Below are 25,096 nucleotides of genomic sequence, written 5' to 3'. Positions count from 1 at the left end.
TCAAAAAAATGTGTTAATAATGACAATAATGAAATAAAAAAAGCAAGTCTGCCGGTTTCCATTTCATCAAGTGTAAATACTTCGGTTTGTGTTGCTTTCTGATTATTTACACTGTATTTGAAAGGAGAAATGAATTGATTCATTAATATGGAATTGAATAGTGAACGATTTCAAGCTGTTTTTGTAGAAATAAATCAGTTTGCATTTTATGTAAATCTTTATTTCCAACGTGGATATACATATATACGTGTGTGTATATATATATATTTTTATATATATATATATATATATAGAGAGAGAGAGAGAGAGAGAGAGAGAGAGAAATAAAATAAACATACGTTAGTGCAGACCATAACATTTAGGAGGTTCACAGAAAATAAGCAAGCAGGGTTTTCCCATCTTACTCAAGGGCGTGATAATAATGTACTGTATATATTAGTTTGCTTAAAAAAAAAAAACAACAACAAAAAAAAAAACAGTATTCACAGGAAGACTGCGATTCAGTTTTTGGAAGCATCGTCTCCAGCCTTCACCACCCTCGTCCCAAATCCCCGGGGAAAACACTGTGGAGAGAAGACGGCAACTCACAGGGCACATTTGATGGACACCTCTGATTCCGTATTTCACTTTATACAAAATCTTGAAATGTATCCCCGTCGGTACAAGGTTCTATTATAAAGGGACGTAAAACAGCACATTTTGCTGTGTTCCATGTCAACTGCATAAACATCAGAATTAAGGCGGCCATCGGACGTACAGACGGATGTGCTTCATTTGGCGTGTGATGCTCTTTGAGTAAAATATATTAGTGAAGTGCAAATAATAAATGTCATCTCCGGTCCCAGAGATCTCAAATAGATATGCTCGGAGCTCATATTAGTCAAGTAAATATAAACTTTCACAACATGTGGAAAAATAATATTCTCATATTAACAATACTTTTAATGGAAGACATATAGCAATACATAAATACATATATACAGGAGTGTCTCAGAAAATTAGAATATTGTGATAAAGGTCTTTATCTTCTGCAATGCAATTAAAAAAAACAACAAAAATGACTTATTATTTTGAGATAGGATTTTTGAGTTTTCTTAAGATGTAATCCATAAACAGCAATAATAAAATAATAAAATGCTTGCAATATTTCAGTTGATTTCTAATGAATCCAGAATGTACAACATTTTTGTTTTTGTCATTGCATTACAGAAGATAAAGCACTTTATCACAATATTCTAATTTTCTGAGACACTCCTGTATTTAGGTTAATTCCAGTGGAGCTTTTCACAGCTCGGATCCAGTTGTGTTTTTGGGGGTCACTCTCCGGGCCAGGGCTTGTGTGGGCTGCACGGGCTCCTGGGGGGCTTCGGGCTCCCCTGAAAGAGAGCGACGGGGACGTAAAGGAGGCGGCAAATTGCAGTAGAAAGAGAAATTATACAGCTATTTCACCCAGACAGGATGTAAGCTGGAAGTCATTACGGCGATAGCCATCGAAAGCGTGTTTCGCTACCAATGACACGATGCAAATGTGCATTTTACACGCGTTTAGATGATGTTGCTGATTATTGAAAGGAGTTAGTTCACAATCGGGTCAAAAAAGGAGACAGATAATCTGACCGTTGAACGCTTTTAAGACCCTCAGTATCAAGTCCGGGCCTGAGGAGGGCGGCAGAGCGCCTCCGGTTGGAGTTCCCCACACCCCAAAACCGCCGCTTGAGTCACAGATCCTTCCCCCTCTGGATACAACGGCGTTTTCTCACCGTACAGATATTTTGACCTCCAACCACTTCCACCGCTTTGTGTTCCTCCTGCGCATTTACGTGCTAATCATCTCCGCTGACAATCAACCAACGCCTTAAAACTGACATATAAATACATATAAAGAGATGGAAAACCTACAAAAGCTGGACCGGGTAGATCTGCGGCGACATTATATCGACCGCATATTTAGCGAAACGTTGTTCGCATCGAGATAACGTGGGTTTCCCGTTTGGACTCGGAGGACGACGACTCACCGCTGCAGGCTGAGATTTTGCGTAATTCATGTGAGCGTAAAGCAGCACAGCTGTGTCGTTGTGTGACGCCTCCAGCGCGATGGAGAGAGCGTTGCTGCCGTCCTGCAAACAGAGAGGAGGAGGGAAAAACACCGTCAGAGGGAAGGGGGGACTGAAAAAACACAGATGTTGACAGTCTTTGCACCTGAAGTTCTGTTTTTTGCAGAAGGAAAAAATAAAAGGACGTTCAAATATCACACAAAACAGCGTTTTTTTAAGACAGTTAAGACATAGCAAGGAGGTACGAGGCCTCCGGTTTGACTCGGTCGAAATGTTCAAGGCGTCAAATCAATTCGTCCAAGTTAATAAAGTAAATCTTTGGTTTTATCTGTATTTAGACTAGCATCATCTCTCTCAACCTTCAAGAAACAGGTCAAAACTTTTCTCTTTCAGGACTATTTACTGCACTGATGCTTGAGCTGCCCCAGATCGGGTTAGGCACCAAGTTAGGCTATGCAGTGTGTGTGTGTGTGTGTGTGTACATATGTGTATGTCTTTGTCTTAAAAAAAAAAAAAAAAAAAACTAACCCCAGCTTACTTTTCTGTACATTTCCTGTGCATCTTGTATTTGCAAGTGTTATTTGCAGTCCTTATGTCCTCTATTGTAAGTCACTTTGGATAAAAGCGTCTCCCAAATGTAATGTAATGTAATGTAATATTTGCAGGGTTCTATTAGATAGATTTGATAGTGAAAAAAAAAACAATATGGACAATGAGGGCTTATTTTTTTTTCTCTTTGCGACAAATAAATTAGAATTGATTCCTTTTAATCGACAAAAAAAAACACCAGTCTAAGAATTCGGTTTGACTATTGACAGCGGTTTAAACCAACAGGGATATTTAGGGTATTTTTATTGGATCTATATCCAAACCAACGTGCTCTTGATCAGACCTTTCAATGATCAATGAGTATTCTGACCAAAGCAAGAAACCACAGCTTTTCCAGAGCGGAGAAATGAATGAAATCCGAGCCGAGCACCCCGAGGCTTCCCGGTCCCATCCCGTCCGACACGCTTTAAATAACAGAGTAACTGTTTCCCCGTCAAAGGCGGCGCTGATACCTCAGCATTTCTGTTCAACGCTCACCCAACAAACCGTTCAGCTGATTTCATTTCATTCATAAGACGTACTGAACCGGAGACGGTCACGTAAAAGCACAAAATGTGTAACAACTTGGTCTTTTGTTTTTGGAAGGGGGTTCCCGTCCCCCCGCTTCCTCGGTCCACGTCACGGCCCAGCTGTGCCGGGGTGAAACACAATCCAGAGGCGGACGACTCATTCTCTGCACAGATGTGAAAAAAGTGAAAAGCATCCAGATAAAAAAAAAAAAAAAAAAAAATTAAAATTTTCAGGACTTTTTACTGCGCTGATGCTTGAGCTGCCCAAGATCAGGTTAGGCACCAAGTTAGAATATGCAGTGTGTATTTCCTGTGCATCTTGTATTTGCAAGTGTTATTTGCAGTCCTTATGTCCTCTATTGTAAGTCGCTTTGGATAAAAGCGTCTCCCAAATGTAATGTAATGTAATGTAAAAACACGAGCGGCAAAGACGGGCCTGGATCTCTCCGGTTTTACGAAAACGACGTGGTTCGATATGAATTAATGCGACCGAGGAAGGACGTCGCTCATCCTCTTCGGCGTTTACAAGGAATTCGAGCGGGCTTGAACTGAATAATTGACCTCCAGCTTGCGTGCAGCTCATGGTGGAATACAGAGAAGATGCGTCCGAGCGTCTGCAGGGCTATTAAGTCCGAAATCTGCTCGTCTGCAAGAGTTTATTTAATCCTCCGTGAGAAGCCAACAGGTTGTAGCCAACCCAACTACCGTCCTTCTCAAAAACGCTCTGCCTGCTTCTTTAACGGAGAAAATGGAAAAGAAAACGCGAGGGAAGTGCACAGACCGGCGTCCCGTGAGGAGTTGTTTCCTGAGCACAGATTAAGTGGAAGTGCAGATGTGAGAAAGTTGAAATGTTTTCAGCAGCCCGACATGGAGATGTTGGTTGGATCAACGTACGTTGTTGATAACGTACGTTAGAAGACAGTCAACTCACACCAGCTCACATCTAAAGACCGGCTTTTACGGTTTGAAATCAGACACTGGGACTTTACAGAACTACAACTAGATTCTTTCAGCCATTTTTTTTTCCACCATGTGATGTTTTCACTGGGTGTTTGCAGAAGCTTCTGCTTTTTCACTCCGTGGCTTTGTTAGGGTGGAGAAAAGTGTCAGGGGTACGAAGAGATAGAAGACTATTGTCCAGAATAAAAGGAAAGGTGTACAAGACAGTGGTGAGACCAGCGATGATGTTTGGACTAGAAACTGTTCCAATGACCAAAAGACAGGAGCCAGAACTAGAGGTTGCAGAGATGAAGATGTTGAGGTTCTCTTTGGGAGTGACCAGGATGGAGAGGATCAGGAATGAGTCTATCAGAGGAACAGCACATGTTAGATGTTTTGGAGAGAAGGTCAGAGAAGCCAGACGGAGATGGTTGGGTCATGGACAGAGGAGGGATAGAGAATATATTGGTAGACGGATGCTGGAATTGGAGCTGCCAGGCAAGAGGTCTGGAGGAAGACCAAAGAGAAGATTTATGGACGTAGTGAGAGAAGATATGAAGGTGGTTGGTGTGAGAGAGGAAGATACAGAGAATAGGGTTAGATGGAGAAGGTTGATTTGCAGTGGCGACCCCTGAAGGGAAAAGCCCAAAGGAGAAGAAGAATCTGTCACAGAGGTGCAGGACATGTATGACCAAGACAAAGTGATGATTGAGATGTTTTGGACATGAACAAAGGAGTGTTCATGTCCAAACCATTGTGAAGATCTGGGTAGAAGGTTGCTGAAGGTGAAGCTGCCAGGCAAGAGGTCTCGAGGAAGACCAAAGAGAAGATTTATGGATGTAGTGAGAGAGGACATGAAGGTAGTTGGTGTGATCCAGAGAATAGGGTGAGATGGAGAAAGTCGACTCGCTGTGGCGACACCTGAAGGGAAAAGCCGAAAGAAGAAGAAGAAGAAGAAGCTTTTCCAGGTCCAGGTCGAGCCACATTCCGTCTCTGCAGAGCGTCTACCACCGCAGAGTTCGGCCGAGGACTGTTGAAAACCGACGCGAGTGAAGAACCCGTTCTTTCCGACGGCCATCGGACTCCAAATCAGCTGAAACTTGTTCTTTTCCTGCAGAACGGCACAACGGTGCTCATCCTTGCACCTGCACTTTGTGAGCTGAGCACCAAACTGCACTCTTTGTTTTACTGGCAACACTTTATAATATTTATAATATTTATAATAATGCTTACACAACCTGTTTATTGTCAATACATGTCCAAATGTCTTCCCCCCCATTCTGTTAACTATTGTATTATCCTTGTTGTTGTTTCACCCTGCTTTCATTTCTTATGCTAGCTTTTAATTGTCTCTTTTCTATATATATTTATACTCCTATTTATTGATACTGTCATTGTTCTCTTAAATTCAGTGTGAACAGCAAAGTAAGAATTTCATTGTACAGTGAAACACCTTTCCACACTGTACATAAGACAATAAACACTTTCTCTGCCTCCAAAACTGCTCTTGGGATTGTTCGTCCACCACGTTTCCTGTTTCCGGTTTCACTGCAGCTCATCTTTTGGTTGTTGATTGTGTTGCGTCGCCACAAAGACCGAAAAACTCGCGCAAATATAAATCAGGTTTGATATTGTCGTAAGTCCAAGACGAAGAAAAGACCGTAAGATGACCGTCTTATACTTTACACCGCGACTCAAAAGACCTCGGTAAGACTCTTAATATTTCCTTCCGACTTTCGGTTTTAAGTCCGCGACTTTAAACATCGGAAAGCAAATCTCATATTCAATCACGAAAGTTGTTGAAAACTAAAATTTCAAGAACTTCAAACACGTGCAGCGGGTAAATGTCTTACATTATCCACGATGGAGATATCGCAGCCGGGCTGTTCCAGGAGGAGTTTCACGATTTCGGCTCGTCCGTGTTCGCTGGCACACATCAGTGCCGTGGATCCTTCGTCGTCCTGCACGTTGACGTCGGCGCCGCACTCCAGGAGGGCTTGAACCATCTCCTGCCGACCGTGACTCACCGCCAGCATCAGCGCCGTCTGGCCGGCCTGCGACCAAAATATAAAGTTAGTCAATAAACCGATGAGAAATCGGGACTGACTGATTATTTGTTTTGCAGCAACGGAGCTAAATTTGATTCCCTATTGAAAATTATAATACATTTTTTGGGTAAAAGTATGGCAGAAAACATTAACGAATGGACACCACAAGCAACCAAGAGGGACCTGCTGCCAGGCCTTCTGTGCCAGATTGTCGTCGAGAGTGGGTACCTCCACACAGACCTCCATTCATCTTTTCTGGGTGGATCCTCATCATCTCCACGTTCCTCGTTCCAGAATTCTACGTCTTGCCTTTCCTCGCAAGCTACTAGTTCCTGAGACTCCCACAACTAAGATCGCAATTCCTTGTTAGTTCCTGCGACTCCTGCGACTCTGATGGCCTTTCCTTTTTAGTTCTTGCGACTCTGATCGCCTTTCCTTGTTAGTTCCTAAGACTCCTGCGACTCCAATCGCCTTTCCTTGTTAGTTCCTAAGACTGCGGTGACTCTGATCACCTTTCCTTGTTTGTTCCTGAGACTCCTGCAACTCCGATTGCCTTTGCTTGTTAGTTCCTTGGATAACTGAGACTCCTGCAACTCCAATCCCCTTTCCTTGTTAGTTCCTGAGACTCCTGCGACTCCGATCGCCTTTCCTTGTTAATTCCTGGAACTCCTGACATTCAAATATTTCTGGAGCGTCTACTGCTTTGATAAAAAAAAAAGTCGAAAAGCTAAATATCAGCATAAAATGATGAGTTGTTGCTGACAGACGTGTCCTTCTAGACTGCCGTTTCATGTGGTGGGACTCAGACTTGAGTCAGACATGAAAGAGAAAAGCACATTTTTCTAATTTAGTTTGCGGAGTTAACTGTACAGGAAATATTACAAGAATTCCTGATGCCAAATTTGACTGTGCGCCTCATGTTTTGTTCCTCACAGCATCAACAAGCAGCCGTAATTTGTTTTATCGCCTGTGATGCTATAAAGTCAGGAGTCCTATGACTTGGCAGAGTGAGAGCCTGTCAGGCGCTCTCTGCTACAACATACAGTAGACGAACCGAGATGAAAGATAAACCCGGACAGGACGATTCTCCTGCGTGACATAGGTGTCCCAGTTCGCCAATCGAATGAGTCCACTGGTCTCAGAGATGGAAACAGCTGAGGAAATACGGAAAATATCCATCCACGTTCTCACGCTCACAACGCTGCTCATTGATTCTTGAGTTTCTTGTAGGCGGACAAGGAGACGCCAGAGCAAGGCCTACTGCCAGGCCTGCTGCCAGGCCTTCTGTCTAGATTGGGTACCTCCACATAGACCCCTCTTCCAGAATCCATTCATCCCTTCTGGGTGGACCCTCATTATCTCCACATTCCTCGTTCAGGAGTTCTACGTCTCGCCTTTCTTCACAAGTTCCTTGTACCCGAAATCTACGACTCGCCTTTCCTTGCAAGTTCTTGATTCCTGAGACTCCCGCAACTCTGATCGCCTTTCCTTGTTAGTTCCTGTGACTCCTGTGACACTCCGATTGCCTTTGCTTGTTAGTTCCTAAGACTCCCACGACTCAGATCGCCTTTCCTTGCTACTTCCTCAGACTCCCGCCACTCCAATCGCCTTTCCCTTGCAAATTCCTGGTTCCTGAGACTCCCACGACTCAGATCGCTTTTGCTTGTTACTTCCTCAGACTCCTGTGACTCCAATTGCCCTTCCCTTGCAAGTACCTGGTTCCTGAGACTCCCACAACTCCAATCTCCTCTGAGACAACTCAAAAAAGCCTTTCCTTGCAAGTATCTGGTTCCTGAGATTCCCACAACTCCAATCTCCTTTCCTTGTTAGTTCCTGAGGCTCTGATCGCTCCCAAGCCTAGAAGTCTACGGCCTCTTCAGACTCTGGTGACGCAACCCCAGAGGCAACCTGGATCCAGCACAGGCATCTGTTCACCTCCTTTCTAAATAAGCGCCTTACCTCCTTAGAGTATCCTTTCATTTGGATCAGGCAATTGCGGAAAATCAAGATAGAAACAGGCAATAAGAACCCCGTGAAAAGACAGGCCATTTTTTATGAAAAGACCAGCCTTCGCGGCGCAAGAACTACTTCTCTAACAATTTAATGAGCCTAAATCAGACTTGACTCATTTGCCATAACAACTGAGTGGAATGCGTGTTGTGCAGACACCGGAGTCACGAGCTCTAGTTTAAGACACATTCTGGTCCTCCGTCGTTTATTGATCCTGTTTTTTTTAATGGCCAGTTGGATCTGTTTAATATCACGCCAAGCCTTGTGACAAATATTTTCCCATTTCACATCATGGGTTTGTGTGCTTGAAATTTGCCATCAAAAATAATCACATTTCTTTTTCCTTGTTGACTGTCAGGTGATCGTATGAACCCAAGTTGCCTACAGACCAACAAAAGGCCACCAAACATGAATAAATTGAGATGGCTGTGAGACTTGAAAGTAAAAAAAAAAGGGAGATACAATAAGCTAATAAGGGAAGGATTGGAGATGTAGCCTAGAGGACTTGGACGGAGACTTGCCTGGCTGGCCTTGGCATTGACGTTCCCCAGACCAAAGAGCTTCCTGACCACAGCCATGTCTTCCTCCTCCTTCACGGTGGAAAGAGCAGCCAGCATGATGGCGGTGTAGCCTGCCTTGTTCTGTTTATCCACACTGCAAACACCTGCAACGACACAAATAGAATAAGCTGTCTTGTCACTAACATGTCTAACCTAAAGCTTTTTCTTGTCCAAAGCTTCTTGTCTTGGCAACTGGACCTGGATTTCGTCGCTCGGAGATGTTTCAGCCCTCACCCAGGAGGCTTCTTCAGGGGAGTTCCCGAATAGAACTGCCAGGGTTTTGGGCGGGTCTGGTTTAGGGTGGCTTGTTGTGTAAATGGAAGAGTTGATCTGCAGAAACTACCGTGATTCCCGGACGACAAGCCAAGGCTTTTTTCACTTAAACAACGATGCAGCTGATATACGGATTTTTTTGGGGGGGGAGGGGGGGGGGGGGGGGGGCTAACGAGCTTCACGCCGCTAAAACATTTATTGTCACATCGGACCGATGGATTGATCGGGAATTCTGAGTCCATTCAACTCCGATACCGAAGAAGACCACTTTGACGGTTTCAGTGCGCAGGAGGAAGCCTGAGATAGCGCTCGGCTAGCCGGTGGGCTCAATAGTACGCAAATTACAGTACGTGTAAGGGGGTTATCATGCTAATAGCTACATTAGCATAACAACCTCCTTACACAGAGTTTCTGCAGATCAACTCTGCAGTGAAGTCCATGATCTTGTCAAAATCTTATCTTGGCAACTGGACTTGAGTTTCTTCACTTGGAGACGTTTCACCCCTCGTCCAAGAGGCTTCTTCACTTCTTTCAAGGATATTGTTTTTGATTTAATTTTCCCCATTCTTTATTAATGTGATGATGTTGCAGTCATCCTGTTTCAATATTGTGAAGCACTTTGTCCTATAGTTTCTTTTTTTTTAAATCTATGTTACAAATTGCTTATTGTATTCATACAGGTTTAAGGGTCATCCCAAAATTAGAAAATTAACCCAATCCAGCAACAAACAAGCAGATTCCTTCAGAGTGAGTGGTCTCCAAATAACTATATTTTATATTTGCACTCCTTCCAGGACTCTGATTATATATTTAAACATTAAAACATTTTTTTGCACAACTGCTTGTTTGGCACAAAGAAAACCATCATGCTACAATGGCACCATGTACTACCAGGTAGTACCAGGTACTACTTCCTGACTCTTGCAATAAACTGTACACAAAGCTGCTCCCTCATGCCATCAAATATCAGTCTGCATCTGCGTACACTTTATACTTCATACCTCATAGTTTAATGTCCAGCTCATTCATGTGTGTCAGTATGTCCACACTAAAGGCTAAATCACAAAGCTAATCTGTGCCAATGAACTCAGGAAAATTCTCAAGTCGCTCCAAAAATGAAATAATCTCCTGTTTGAGCCCCACATTCATTGATCCAATCATTCGATCATTCACATCAAGTATGAATTCTCTACCGATCTCTACCGGATGAAAAAAAGACCAACGAGCCAGATGTGGCCCGCGGGCCGTAGTTTGCCCACCCCTGGTTTACTGTTCAATGCAACAGTGCACTTTCCTGCTAATTTACACTATTACTATCCCTCCGTCCATGGACTGGAGCTTATCCTGCAGTCAGTGTTGCAGGAGTCGTTCCCATCTGTCATCGGGCGAGAGTCGGGGTACACCCCGGACTGCTTGCAGGCCAATCGCAGGGCCAGATATACAGATAAACAACCATTCACTCATGCGTTCAGGGGCACTTTCCCCAATTTTCTTCCAATTAACCCGCTGCTTGTTTTTGGACTGTGGGAGGAAACCACGGTCGACTTAGTGGCGCGAAGGACACTTGTTCGATACCGACAAGGGGAGGTGCTTGCTTGTTCTACCCGAGTCTATACGGGCTTCCTCCGCTTTCCTCCCACGGTCCAAAAACATGCAGCAGGTTATTTGGAAGAAAATTGGGAAAACTCCCCCCAAAATGGTTGTCTGTCAGTCTGTATATGTTGCCCCGTGATTGAGTCCAAGTTGTGCCCCGACTCTCGCTCGATGACAGCTGGAAAAGGCTCCGGCATCCCCCTGCGACCCAACGGATGGATGGAGGAAACCGGGTTCTCCAGAAACATGCAATGTTGGTAGAACGTGCAAAGGTGTCGGAATGGACCCAGGGTCCATCGTGGTATGAGGCCGAAGCGCTAACCCCCGTTATTTTGTCAATTTTGTTAATTTCACATCATCGCGGGATTGCGAGAAACTGCTTTTCGATTCCTCTGTTTGAGTTTTTGGCTGACTTTATCCTTTATGACACCACCGGAGTGGCATCTTTGAGGCGCTTGCGTCCGCTGACCTGTGTCCAGCAGCAGGCCAACCACGCCAAAGTTGGAGTGCGAGACGCTGTAGTGGAGGGCCGTGTTGCCGTTGCCGTCGGTCATGTTGACGACGTGCTCCAGCAGCACCGCGGACACCTCCGAGAAGGCCATCAGGTAGTCCGAGACCCGCGGGGGTTGAGCCATCTTCGCGCTGGAGATACGGAACCACTCCAGCTGGACAGTGTGAGTGCTGGAGAGCTACGAGAAGGGTATCATCGGTTATTTTCATTTCACAATACTTCATGGAGACATACCTCTCTTTAACTTGTATTTACTACACTAGCAGAAGGCGTCAGCTGGTAAACCCCGCTTCTACTGGCAGGAAAAGGTTCTCAGGTGACATTTTCTGCTCGTCCCAATCGGCAGAAATTTTTCCCAGCCTTGATGAATATCCCCAAGTTTAATTGTTCTATGGCGCCGGGATATCAATTACAAATTACAGTTCAGCTGGAAGCAACTTGAATACATTGTACGGTTTCGCTTTTGCATTATTCTCTTGGTAAAATGGTTTGAAGAAGCATGCAGGGACGCACCACTTCCTTACTCTTCAGTGTTTTGATGTCATCGTTTAGGTGGTTCTTCAGAATGAGGCAGGCTTCACGCATTTTGGAGCTGAGCTCAAACCTGTGACGGACAGTTTTTACAACGTTGGTCATTACAACGGCTCGCTCGGTTCTTCGCAGTTGGAAAAAAAATAATCCCGTACTAAATCTTCAAACGTGGAGGTTCTCTGTCATCCAGGTCTTGGTGACTTCTTGAGGAAATCTTCTTGTCTTGGGAACTGGACTTGTATGTCTTCACTTGAAGACGTTTCACCCCTCATCCGAGAAGCATCTTCAGGTGAAGACATTCAAGTCCAGTTGCCAAGACAAGAAGATTTCCTCAAGAATTCAAAAGAATCTCAATGTTTCTTGAATGTTCTAGAAGGGTTTTGTCACATATACGTAATATGAATCTCATTTAAGCTTCTTTCTGATCGAGAAAATTCAGTGATAAGTCCACCGCTGTTCAGAGTCATATGACAAATAAATGGGTCACGTAAACAAGGAGAGGCTTGTTGGTAGGTACATGCTTTAACCTTGGGGTGGAAAGCAACCGCAGCAAGACACAGACGGCGTTCATAAAGATAGCCTCGCCTGCTAACGTGCTAATACATACAACTAAAAAAGTCAGTATGCCGTCGAAATGGTAAAATGCCTGATAAGAGAAGTCGCAAGTTGTTTGGACAAAACCTCACGGCTTGAGTCAGGAGCTCCAACCAATGACCCAAAAAGAAAAAAATGTAATTGTACACGTGTCCACATTGATGGTGAAATCTTCTTCTTTCGTCTTTTCCCATCAGGTGTCGCCACTGCGAGTCAACTTTCTCCATCCAACCCTATTCTCTGGATCCTCCTCTCTCACACCAACTACTTTCATATCTTCTCTCACTACGTCCATAAATCTTCTCTCTGGTCTTCCTCCAGACCTCTTGCCTGGCAGCTCCAATTCCAGCATCCGTCTACCAATATATTCTCTATCCCTCCTCTGTCCATGACCCAACCATCTCAGTCTGGCTTCTCTGACCTTCTCTCCAAAACATCTAACATGTGCTGTTCCTCTGATAGACTCATTCCTGATCCTCTCCATCCTGGTCACTCCCAGAGAGAACCTAAACATCTTCATCTCTGCAACCTCTAGTTCTGCCTGCTGTCTTTTGGTCATTGGAACAGTTTCTAGTCCAAACATCATCACTGGTCTCACCACTGTCTTGTACACCTTTCCTTTCTGGCCAATAATCTTCTATCTCTTGGTACCCCTGACACTTTTCTCCACCCATTCCAACCTGCTTGGACCCATCTCTTCACCTCTTTTCCACACTCTCCTACGCTCTGGACTGTTGACCCTAAGTACCTGAAATCCTCCAGCTTCTTGATCTCCACTCCCTGTAGCCTCACCGTTCCACCCGAGTTCCTCTCATTCACACACATATATTCTGTCTTGCTGCGACTAACTTTCATTCCTCTCCTTTCCAGAGCATACCTCCTCCTCTCTAGATTTTCCTCTACCTGTTGTCTGCTCTCACTACAGATCACAATGTCATCCGCAAACATCATGGTCCATGGGGATTCCTGTCTAACCTCATCTGTCAACCTGTCCATCACCATTGCGAACAAGAAGGGGCTCAGAGGTGATCCCTGATGGAGTCCCACCTCCACCTTGAACTTCTCTGTCACCCCTACAGCACACAGTACCAGTGTCTCACAGCGAGCATACATGTCCTGCACCAGTCTAACATACTTCTCTGCCACTCCGGACCTCCTCATACAATACCAGAGCTCCCTGTCATATGCTTTTTCTAGGTCTACAAAAACACAATGCAGCTCCCTCTGGCCTTCTCTGTACTCCACATTGATCGTGAAATCGGAAGATAAATTAAAGGTCTTTTACAAATTCACCAAGGGGGAATCTGCATTTACTGTCTTACAGATGCATACGTGTACTATTTAGACATAACATTCTTTGAAAAGATTAGGATTGTTGTTGTTGGTGATTGGAACGCTTTTGGGTTTGGAAATAGAATAGATCATTCCAGAAAAGAGAATAAATAGGACATACTTCTCTTTGACCCCGTCAGATGAATAACTTCTGGATCGCAGAGTTTCCTCGTCGGTGTCGGTCTCATCCAGGTCGACATTTCTTTCCTCCTCAGATGTTTCTTCCTCCAGCGCTGCTTCGTCCTCCTCCGTGCTGTCGCAACACTCTCCTTCTCCACTTTCTCCGGACGAACTTCCATCTTCCTCATCTTCTTCTTCGTCTTCTTCTTCTTCTTCTTCTTCTTCCTCGTCCTCCTCACTGGATGTGGATTCATACCTGACGGATGGACGTGTCCGTTTTAACCCACGAGTCTCGCCGACTTTTAGCGAATTTACGTCCTCGTCAAATTAGCCGCCTCGTGGCGGAGACCATCTGCTGCCCTACATCTTATTTTTACTGCGGTAGAAAATAAAATAAGGTTTAATATTACCCACCCTCCATTTAGAATGCCCACAAACTGCAGGCTCTTCTTGCCAGTGGTGCGATTCTCGCCTGAACTGCTTCCATCCTTTCTCTTCATGATTGATTTTAGCGAGCCTGTTTTCAAAGGAGAAACCGGAATATTAACCGACTCCGATGCAACTCCTTGTTTTTCCCCTCAGGATATACATATTAATAAAACATATAGTCTTGTCAAAGAGTTAAAATAGACAAACTACACATTTAGAAACCGGCGCTGGATTCAAAATAAAAAAGGTCGACTAAGTAGAGTTTGAAAAAATCCGCTCCAAAAATGCTCCAAAAAGAAAGATAATTTATTTTAAATGCAAAACAAAAAAACTTGGGCTTTTCCTCAGATGCTCACCGGAGATGTGTGTTATTCTGGCACCATTTTTAATGAGTATGATCACCTGATTGATTACCTCTTGTTCAATATATCATAGACATATCCGATAGATATAGCTGATACTTTTTTTTTTTTTTATCATTATTATTATTTACCTTTATTATTATTTATTTACCTTTTTTTAGGGCACCACCAAACAATATAAAGTTGCATATTATATTATATCACATTATATTATATTATATTATATCATATTATATTATGTTATATTATATTATAATTGTGCTTTTTTAGGGCTTCAGCATACTGTATAAAATTTTATTTTTTATAAGATTAGATTGAATTGCAATTGAATTGTATTTTTTTTGCAAGACAAAACAATATAATATGATTCACAACTTCATATTGTACGCTGAAGCCCTTTGATCAACAATGTTTTTTAGTCCCCCATATTCTTACATGTGTGAAAAACATATCAGTGAGGATAATGTTATAATGTTAAATATGACATGATATATCAATTATATCAATCAAAAAAAAAATGAGGGAATCAATCAGATGATCGTTCTGATTGATTTCAGTAACATAATAACATGTTTGATAAACATCTGAGGAAGAGCCTTTCAACAGTTTGCTCAAAAAAAAAAAGTGCTATATGTAAAAAAAAAAAAAAAAAAATTTTTTTTTTTTTGAGTGTTTTTGGTGTGCAGATTTTTTCCGCACTCTACTTCATAAACCAAATATTCCCAAATGCGCACAAGAGAAATATTTGACCTCATCGCAAACTAATCTGCGTAAATACCCGTCCGGATGTCGCTGGATGCCGCCGCATCTCCATCGTCTCCCTGGGTGTTTTGGGCGGTGCTGACCGCTTCTTCTGCGGAAACTCTGTACTCGGCGACGGTCAGCTGCCTCTTCTTCGGCTGCGGGCCTTTCTGCGCTTCGGCGTTTTCGCCAAACGGATTCTCCCACTGGCAGCCGGTGCTGACCAGCGAAACCGCTTCCTCTTGCGTCTCGACGGGATCCGTCTGGGTTCCCCGTTCGGTCTGACGGGCCTCCAAACCCCCGCCCACGCAAACGTCACTCACCTCTGGACGGCAAAGGACCGACGCGTCCAGCGAAGGCGGGGACGCCGCCTCCGCGTGGGCGTTCTTCGTGTCCGGTTTGGCGAGAACGCCGATCTCACGGGTGGCTCTCGAGGTTTTTTCTTCCACCTGGGCTCTGAGCATCCGCAGGTCTTTGTCGGCCACGCCGAGCTGGTCCTCCAGAGCCCCGATGGACTCCTGCTGGAATCTGATGGTGTCCTGTAAAGTGTCCATTTCACGCTGCGACTCGGACGTCAGCCCGAGTAGCGACTCCATGACCCAAACGCCGGTATCCTCGGTTTCCGCCCCGACTTGAATTCCTTCCTCGCGAACCGGAGGCGCCTCCGTCGCCGTGCCTTTCTCGCTGACGTCCACCGAGGTTCCCTCGGAGGCGTCTTTCACGCCTCGGCTGTAGTAGAAAATAACGGAGTCCATCGGCAGGTCGTTGCCGACGGCGACCGATATCTTCTTCGAGACCTTCGACGGAGCTTTGGCGGGCAATTCCGCCGCTTTCTCCTCCTTCACCTCGAACTTCTCGGTCAGTCTTTTCAGCTCGCCGGCCCCGAGGCCTTTGTGACAGGGTGACGTCGGCGACGGAAGCCGGCTCGGGGTTTTGGAACTGCTCTGGAGGTTCTCCGTAGTTTGGGTCGAGGAGTCTACGGACTGTTTGGGCGTCTGGGGCTCCTCCCCGGCGACCTTCTTATCCTGGAGGGCGAGCAGGAGCATCTCTTTCTCCTCCCGAAGCTTCGACACCTCTTTCTCAAGCGCCGGGACGCCTTTGACTCGTTCCTCCATCTCCTTCAGCTGCTTCAAAGCCGTCGCCATCTGCTCTCTTACGGTCTGAAGCTGGCTGGGCGGAACCGGAGCCACGGCGGCGGCGGCGGCGGCGGCGTTGGCGGCCGGGGTGCTGCGGCCCGACGTCTGGGGACTGGGTTTGACCCAGCCGCTCTGCAGGGGCTGAGGCGACGCCGCGCTCAGCTGCTTCGGGGGATCCGCCAGCTGGAATCGTCCGCCGTTCTGGTGCTGGTGGCCCTGCTCCTGCTGTAACCGGCGGCTGGTTTCCAGAAGAGTCCGCTCAACTCTGGGGTTGCGCTGCGGAGGCGGGGGCGGCACTTTGGACAACGGGGGAACGTTGTGGAGGGTGACGGGGGACAGCGAGAGAACCTCGCAGGGCGCCGACCCGAGGCGATTGCGCGGCGGCGGGGGAGGAGGAGCCCGGCCGTCCTCGCTCACCGGAGAGGCGAGAGACTCCGTGGAAGTCCAACCGCTGGCGCGACCTCCAACGCCGGGACTTCTCTGGGAAAGTTTGAGCCCCCGTCCGGGGCGTCGGGCGCCAACATTGGCCCTGCGCAGGTTGTGCCCGCTCTCGATCTCTTCCACATATTTGAGGAAGTCCAGATCGAGCTGGAATCCGTATGGGGTTTGGACGGAGTAGGATCCTGGCTGATCCGTTTCCTCCTGGCTGGCGTAGATGAACGGAGTGCCCAGATCTGAAGAGAAAACAAGCATTCGACCGGACGTTGGCTACGTGGTTATATAAGCTGCATTAAGCCCTGCTGACGCTGCAGGAGTGGACAATCTCATTTTAAAATGTTTCTGTTTACCAAAAACAGCAGAAAAAAAAGGAGAAGTAAATCCAAAACGATTCGAAATGTCATTTTCTGGCATTGAGAAACGACAAAACCCATAAAAAATACAGTAGTTTTAAACAATGCCATGTAAACAAAGCAACGCTCGAACTAAAAGCTCTAGGAGTTTCACAAAATAGCAGAAAAGAAAGGAGAAGTCAATCCAAAATGATTCAAAATGTTATTTTCTAGCATTGAGAAACGACAAAACCCATAAAAAATACAGTAGTTTTAAACAATTCCATGTAAACAAAGCAACGCTCGCACTAAAAGCTCTAAAAGTTAGATACCGAAGCAAAAACCCGATTATAAAAAGCTACGCGACGTCGAAAAACACCCAGTTTGGTTCGATCTCCCAACTCCTAAAGTCCAAGATCATCGTCCTGTTTCCAGTGTCGTTTCCACGATGCCAATGGGAATTTTAATCCGTTTATTAAATCAGCACTTTTACGTCCTGTAACGGCTCGACAACAACACTCCAACAGAAACATCTTTCTGGTAATAAGCAACCTGCTGTTGGGTTTTAACGTGGAAAATACAAAGCCGGCTTGTTATGACAAGGAAAAAGCACAAGAAATCCAACAATTGCATTTTCTTACCGGGCAGCTTCGGGTTCACTTGCACTGACTGAGTCATTTTCGGGGGGACCTTTCAGCACATGCGGGTTCAAAACAACACCTAAGGACACGCAGAGAAATGCGTCATGAATGACAAGCCGGGTAAAAATACAGTCGACTCTTACTCACTGGGGACAAAAGTTGCAAAACTGCATTTAATTACAGGAAACCACTGTGATCCGACCAAAAATAGACACGGCGGAGAAATGAAAGAAGAAACGCAAAAGTGGAAAAGACAAGCGAGAGCGAGTTTTTTCCTTTTTTGCCATAAATGTGAATTTCTCCAAATAACAGCCGCCAGATCGGCGCTTTTGTGTCAAAGAGGCGTATTTAAAACAACAAAAGGAGTTTAAACAACCCGTCCGGTCCCGTATATTCACCTTACTAGCGGAAATAGATGCGGCTTTATGGAAGCTACAAATGCTACTACAAAGATCGGCGGTGCCTGACCGGGTTTATGTGATTTTCTTACGGCTCGCCGGCGCACGTGACGGCCTGTGACCGCGTTCAGAAGAAGCGAGATCTCTCGTTCGGGAGAAGGTGTTTTCAAAATTCACCCGCTGTTTACGTTTCCTCGACAGAGGCGATGACACGGAGCGTGACATCATCACCGACTCACAGCGCTCTTCTGTTCCCTCGCCAGGCTTTCAAAGACCTCTTTGCGGTTTCCGGAGCGCAAACGGGTTGCGATCGTCCCGTGAAGGTGCGGATACAAGTGCGACCGTGTAGATATTTCTGGACTAGAGCGCGACAAGATCGAGTGGAGTCATAAAGTAAACGGTAAGTCAGGAACGCCGAAACCGCGAATACATGCTGATTCAATGGCTGATTAATTCTTTCTGTCTGGGTTCAAACGAGAAGCCAAACCCTTGGTTTTTGCTGTCTGGGACTCGCAGTGTGTTTAAAACCCGATCTAAAGTCGGTCGTCCGACATTGACGACCTCCGTCTGCTAGCAAGAAAGCGGCCGGACTCCTGTAAATTTAGGGAAAACCTTCGCCCGGGAGCTGGATTTCCGAAATTCGCTTCGGACAGACGAGTAGTTTTTGGCTGCGGACGAAAGCTCCGAAGGTACGACTAAATAGAATAACTGTTAGACCCGGGATAACCATGACTAATGGGTAACCTAAATTTCAATTGGACGGATTTCTTAGTCAAATAAATCTTCCCGGAGTTTGTCGGGACGCGGTGAGGAGAAGCTTACCTCTCAGCCGCTCGGTGAATGATTCATTCAGCTGGAGCTCAGGCTGGTTCCCTCCGCCCTGCGGCTCGCAGCCCTGCCAAAGAGGAAAGAGGTCAGCGGGCGTCCAGGCACGCCGCCGCCGCCGCCGAATACCACATCCTCAGGTGCGACAAACGCTGCAAAAACTAAAGTTGGGGAAAGACGGCGCTTCCGAACACGAGTCGGAAGGGGAAATATCCTACATTTATGCACGAATGACAAATATCTTCTAGCAAGAACCTGGATGGTGAGTTAGCAGAAGGCAGAAGAAAATAAATTAAACAAGACGCGGCGACGAGACCGAGACGATCCGAACGCCACGAGAGGCGGGATGTTCGTCACCGACCCGGTCCCGACCCCGAGGGTCAGGAGCCAAAAATCTAATTTGGTGCAGAAAACAGGAAACTCGAAGTCGTTCTCCAACGGTTGCGTAAGAATAAATGAAGCCTCTTATAGCCAATTGCGGCTGTTACTTGACCGAATCAAATTTCGGACGTTTAAAAGTTAGCGCTATTGTTTCCCTGGTGCCGCGTTGTGCGCCCGCCTGTGTGCGGGAAATATAAACACCGATGCCGTCTTGGAGGCGGTAACTCATACTTTGCACACACAAACCTCACATACATGCAGTCATTCATTTAGTCTTTCACACACACACACACACACAGATGTGTTTTCCAGCGCACCCGAGGCGCATTCCTACCACATGTTGTTGCAAAACACCAGTCGTCCTTCTACCAGACTGATAACCTATAAACACAAACAGCAACGCACACACACACACGCACACACACACACACGCCGCATCTGTCAGCCCCGAGATGGGATTTATGGCGTGCCGGCGAGCCGCACAACAGTACACACACCAATTATCACAGCTTATATTTTTGGGTTGTAACGACCGATAGATTTATTTAAATAAGCACGACGTAAGTGGACGGCGAAGATACCCGAAGGCTGATAGCGGCGTTTCTGCACAGCATCACCTTATCAGCCGCCGCTCTGTTTCTTTTCAGTGTGTGTCTGGTTCTTCTCACCTGAGGTCTCCGCCGCTCGCCGGCGCTACTTTGCTTTTTACGATGCAGCACGAAGTCACACTGCCGCTCTTTTATTGGACGGTTTTACTGCGCCGTCGCTTTTCCACGTTGGTGGTTAATTCTACCTGGCGAAGATGCAAAATCGGTGCCTTTCAATCGAGCTGAGCTCGAAAGAAATATTTATAGAAAAATGAAACGCGGCTTCATGTCGGAGTGTTTTATGTATTTACTTTATATCGTCATAACGGCGATTTCCTGTCATTGCCGCTTTGAAGAAGTTGACTTGACGGGCAGGAAACTCGACAAATCCACAAAGCTCCGCTTTCCATTCACTTTTCAAACCCGATTCGTCAAAAATCCAATATCGGCCAATAAGATTCCCGATGCCACCAAAGTCAGGCTAAATAGATTACACACTGCTCAAAAAAATAAAGGGAACACTTAAAAAACACATCCTAGATCTAAATGAATGAAATATTCTTATGAAATACTTTGCTCTTTACACAGTTGAATGTGCTGACAACAAAATCACACAAAAAGGATCAATGGAAATCAATTGTATCAACCCATGGAGGTCTGGATTAGGAATCACACTCAAAATGAAAGTGTAAAAACAAACTCCAGGCTGATCCAACTTTGATGTAATGTCCTTAAAACAAGTCAAGATGAATGTGTGTTGCTTCCTGAGTGGACACTATGATTTCACAGAAGTGGGATTGACTCGGAGTTACATTGTGTTGTTCAAGTGTTCCCTTTATTTTTTTGAGCAGTATATTTACTTTACATCGTCACAACGGCGATTTCCTGTCATTGTCGCTTTGAAGAAGTTGACTTGACGGGCAGGAAACTCGACAAATCCGACAAAGCTCCGCTTTCCATTCACTTTTCAAACCCGATTCGTCCGATATCCAATATCGACCAATATGATTCCCGATGCCACCAAAGTCAGGCTGAATAGATTACATGTATTTGTTGCAAGAAGACCAAAAACAGGAACGGGAATGCCCACCCCTGCAGAAATATATTTATTTTTTTGAGCAGTGTAGAAAGTTCTGGATCTCCCATTGAAGCTCCACATAAATAAACAACGACATGCCGACTGCAGTTTTGGACACAAAACATCACCTTCCCTTCATCAACACCCAGAGCCAGTTTCTGCTGCAACCTTCTTCCACACTGTTTACCCTCCTCCTCCTCACATGACTCCCATTTTGCCTCTTTCTCTCCCCCACCTCTCCAAACACACTTCCCTCAGTTTCTCTAAAGTGTTGCTGTTTTTTTTTTTCCTCTCTCTGATTTGATGACAGACAGCAAATTACAGACTGCAGGGAGGAGATGCATTCCATCGCTCGGCACGCCGAGCCGAAGCGTCCGTCAAACACGTGAACGAATGAACACGGCTGATGTTAATTGAATCTAAAAGCCCACATGCTGGTAAAACTCGAAATAGATACGCTTTAAACCCGCTTTCGGGCGAACATTAAAACGTACGTACCGTGTTCTGCGACGCGTTCGGTCGATCCGAGCGATATTTGCGTTTTCACGCGGACGAACGCGGCAAAAATACGGCCAATCTTAAGATGTGATTTTATCAAAAGCCCTTTGTGGCATAAAAGCGCCGGGGATGCAACGAATTTACGGTTTGACTGTTACACAAGACCATATTTCATTTGTCTACTGTTCACGGATCCCTCGGACACGATTACAATAATCGTGTGACCTCCTGGGTTTATTATGTGTTATAAACTCCATATGACTTTCATTTAAAACATCCACGCCGGTCGCGTTCAGGAGCTTGTATTGTTTTTTTTTCCGCAAATCTAAGCTTCGTCGTCGTTTTTAGCGGCCTGGCGTTGTTTACGGGAGCTAAACCCAGATGTGTTTGCTGTAGTTTCCACCGCCGCGATTCTTTTTATTTTCTTTTTTTCGGTCCGTGTTAAATAAAACCCTGGGATATCTCGGACCGATTCGTCCCGGCGACGCTTTGGCTGGCGTTTGAAGAAGGCGTGATACCCGGACCGCCTTTCTATTTAACACTGTCACATTCATACTCTGTTGGCAGAAGCTGCGCCGCCGAGCGCCAACTCAGTCACACACCCATAGCCAACGTCTCGCTGGAGGGGAGAGATTTTGGGGAACGTATAACAAAAAAAACAAAATGAATTAGAACTGAAGAAAATTGGCAAATTCAGGAAAAAAAAAAAAAAAAAAAAAAAAAAAAAACACACAAGTGAAATTGAGGCGGTTTTTCCGCTTCAGGCAGCAAAGGAACACGTGATGAGCCGGTCAGAGGCTCAGCTCGTGTTCTCCAACGGTGACCTCATCTACACCGCCACCCTTTTCCCGAACGGAGGAGCCAGAGACGCGCCGACGGACGGACGGACGGACGGACGGACCGGCAGGGAGGGAGGAAGGGAGGCGGTAAAAGCCAACATCCTCCCTCGCTGACAGCAGCTTTTACTATCCGACTGTTTTACATGAGAAAAACCCCATTCAGGAACGTGGACACATGGAGAGACGCATAGAAAGAAGATACAAACACTGGCTTCCTTATATTTATGCATAATACACACACACACACACTCTCTCTCTCTCTCTCTCACACACACACACACACAATAAGTTCCACTCTGGCCTGAGATACTTACTCTTAAATGCAAAGTCTTAAGTCAGGGGTGGGAAATTATTTTTCCTGGCGAGCCACGTTTCTTATTGAATTTTTTCCGCAGTGTCAATTGAACAAAAAGAAAATTGCAATTTATATATTTACATTTTTGGGGCATTTTAGTTGAATTTTCAAATGGTTGATGATCGTATAAATGCGCCGACATTGTTTTGCATGTCATCATCCATACAAAAGTAAACAAAAGGAAAAACTTCTAATTACTTTGAAAGTAACGGGCCATTAAATGCTTAAGAACTTTTGAAATAAACCCCTTAGAAAAAGTTACGCTAACTAGCAATAACATTATATAACAAGGTACAATCAGACTTTATTTGGTTTGAAGATCTAAACCGATCTAAACCTGATGTATCCAGTTGCCGTCAGCAAATTAGGCCTCTGTGAAATGTCCAGAAAGAAAAGAGCGCTTCCTCTTCGACTAAACTTCCGTCGTATGATTGAAAAGCTCAACCAAAAAAAACAAAAATAAAAACAGATACAGACGGCTGTTAAACGGGCCGAGAATAAACTCTTTCCAACCTTCTTTCTCCGCTGATTTCCAGGAAAGGGAGCAAATTTCCATAACCTTTCCCCGTCACCCCGAACGCTCTCAAACATAAAGCCGGTTCGATCCTGCACTCGACGCGCCGCGGAAACGTCTTCATTTCAAGAAGATCCGTTTCATTAACGCTTTAAGCTTAAGATGACGTTTCAAACTAATGGGATTCAAAAATCTCAGCACAACGGGGCCTTTCTGCTGCCGGGATGGATCTACTTTACTGAGGGGAAGTCTGCTACGCCCCCCAATAAATCCAGCTCACACACACACACACACACACACACACACACATACTGGGACCCCACTAGACCTCCCATTGTCTCCCAGTAGGAAGTGGCGGCTGGTGAGAGGAGGAGGGTGGCAGGAAACCCGTTGGGCCGTCCTGAAAGCTGCTTCCTGAAGGCTTCAGGAAAAACACTGCGGAGAAGACAAGCCGAACCGAAGCGCTCAACAAAAACAGCCAGTCTGCCGTTAACAAACACACACACACACACACACACACACACACACATCCCTGAGAGCGGTAATATCACATGACGCGTCACTCTAGGGTTAGATAACTTATCATCTCCGGCACGCCATCCAGAGCTTTAAGATTCACGCTCTTCATAAACCTCCGTCGGCGTGATCTATTTCCAGCCGCTCCCGTCTTTCCTGCTATTATTTTACAAACTCAACATCATCTCGTCCGTTCCGGCGAAAGCTGAAGAATCCTTTTTTTTTATTTTTTTTTTCTTTATCACCGTCAGGTTGACTTCAAACATCACATGCCTTCCCCTCCCTCTTCCTTCCAGATTCTCCGTCCGGCACAATCGAGCGCATTCAGCCTCCACAATGAGGCATTATGTCTCTTCGGCGGCGGCGACGCCGTTTCCAGAACGTTTTTAAGAGGCCTCGTTGTTTTCGCTCCGCCGCGCTGAATTCATGTCGGTCTCCGGGGAAGTCGGGAGGGCGAAGGAGACGGCGCCTCGCCGCCGAGGAGGGACGGGTTTTTCGGACTCGGGTCACGGAAGACAAAAGGGGGGCCGCCGTCAATGAGGACCGGCATCCCGTGACATCTCATTGGACGATCTGCGACGCGCCTTCCATTCAGAAATATATCACGTCTTTCATATTTAACCGAAGGGGGTTTAAAAGCATCAACGCCTCACCGGTTGACTTAAATCCCGTTGGGTCCATTGGGAATCGCTTCTTCCACGGTGTCTTCTTCTTCTTCTTTCGGCTTTTCCCTTCAGGAGTCGCCACAGCGAGTCGACTTTCTCCATCTAACCCTATTCTCTGGATCCTCCTCTCTCACACCAACTACCTTCATATCTTCTCTCTTTGGTCTTCCTCGAGACCTCTTGCCTGGCAGCTTCACCTTCAGCAACCTTCTGCCCAGATCTTCACCATGGTTTGGACATGAACACTCCTTTGTTCATGTCCAAAACATCTCAATCATCACTTTGCTCGGCCATACATGTCCTGCACCCCTATGACAGATTCTTCTTCTTCTTTCGGGTTTTCCCTTCAGGTGTCGCCACAGCGAGTCGACTTTCTCCATCTAACCCTATTCTCTGGATCCTCCTCTCTCACACCAACTACCTTCATATCTTCTCTCACTATGTCCATAAATCTTCTCTTTGGTCTTCCTCCAGACCTCTTGCCTGGCAGCTCCAATTCCAGCATCCGTCTACCAATATATTCTCCATCCCTCCTCTGTCCATGACCCAACCATCTCAGTCTGGCTTCTCTAACCTTCTCTCCAAAACATCTAACATGTGCTGTTCCTTCTTCCACGGCGTACCGTCCCTTAATCGAGTCTTGTCTCACTGAGACGAATCCTGATTTGGTCTAGTTTA

At 45.7% G+C, this 25,096-nt stretch overlaps 1 protein-coding gene across 3 annotated transcripts in view; it reads right to left on the bottom strand.

The window, feature by feature from the left end:
* Nucleotides 1-204: 204 nt before the first annotated feature.
* Nucleotides 205-25,096, bottom strand: part of kank3 (KN motif and ankyrin repeat domains 3) — a 34,137-nt gene continuing 9,245 nt past the window's right edge. For 2 of the 3 annotated variants that reach the window (XM_086161780.1, XM_086161781.1), the window contains exons 2-12: nucleotides 18,983-19,055; nucleotides 17,763-17,841; nucleotides 15,253-17,025; nucleotides 14,098-14,200; nucleotides 13,685-13,939; nucleotides 11,620-11,710; nucleotides 11,065-11,284; nucleotides 8,691-8,833; nucleotides 5,965-6,165; nucleotides 2,016-2,117; nucleotides 205-1,376 (exon numbers count right to left, since the gene is read on the bottom strand). In XM_086161780.1, the coding sequence (XP_086017906.1) occupies nucleotides 1,317-1,376; nucleotides 2,016-2,117; nucleotides 5,965-6,165; nucleotides 8,691-8,833; nucleotides 11,065-11,284; nucleotides 11,620-11,710; nucleotides 13,685-13,939; nucleotides 14,098-14,200; nucleotides 15,253-17,025; nucleotides 17,763-17,799 (2,985 nt within the window). In that variant the 5' untranslated portion in view covers nucleotides 17,800-17,841; nucleotides 18,983-19,055 and the 3' untranslated portion in view covers nucleotides 205-1,316. Of the gene's footprint in view, nucleotides 1,377-2,015; nucleotides 2,118-5,964; nucleotides 6,166-8,690; nucleotides 8,834-11,064; nucleotides 11,285-11,619; nucleotides 11,711-13,684; nucleotides 13,940-14,097; nucleotides 14,201-15,252; nucleotides 17,026-17,762; nucleotides 17,842-18,982; nucleotides 19,056-23,236; nucleotides 23,523-25,096 lie in introns of those variants that run through there. The other variant, XM_086161782.1, reaches the window with a different exon arrangement.

This window comes from Fistularia commersonii, chromosome 16, assembly GCF_037954325.1.
Source record: "Fistularia commersonii isolate RoL2024-O1a breed Wild chromosome 16, RoL_Fcom_v1.0, whole genome shotgun sequence".
NCBI lineage: Eukaryota > Metazoa > Chordata > Actinopteri > Syngnathiformes > Fistulariidae > Fistularia > Fistularia commersonii.
The sequence above is the reverse complement of the archived record's forward strand: the minus strand, read 5'-3'. Positions and strand labels throughout refer to the sequence as shown.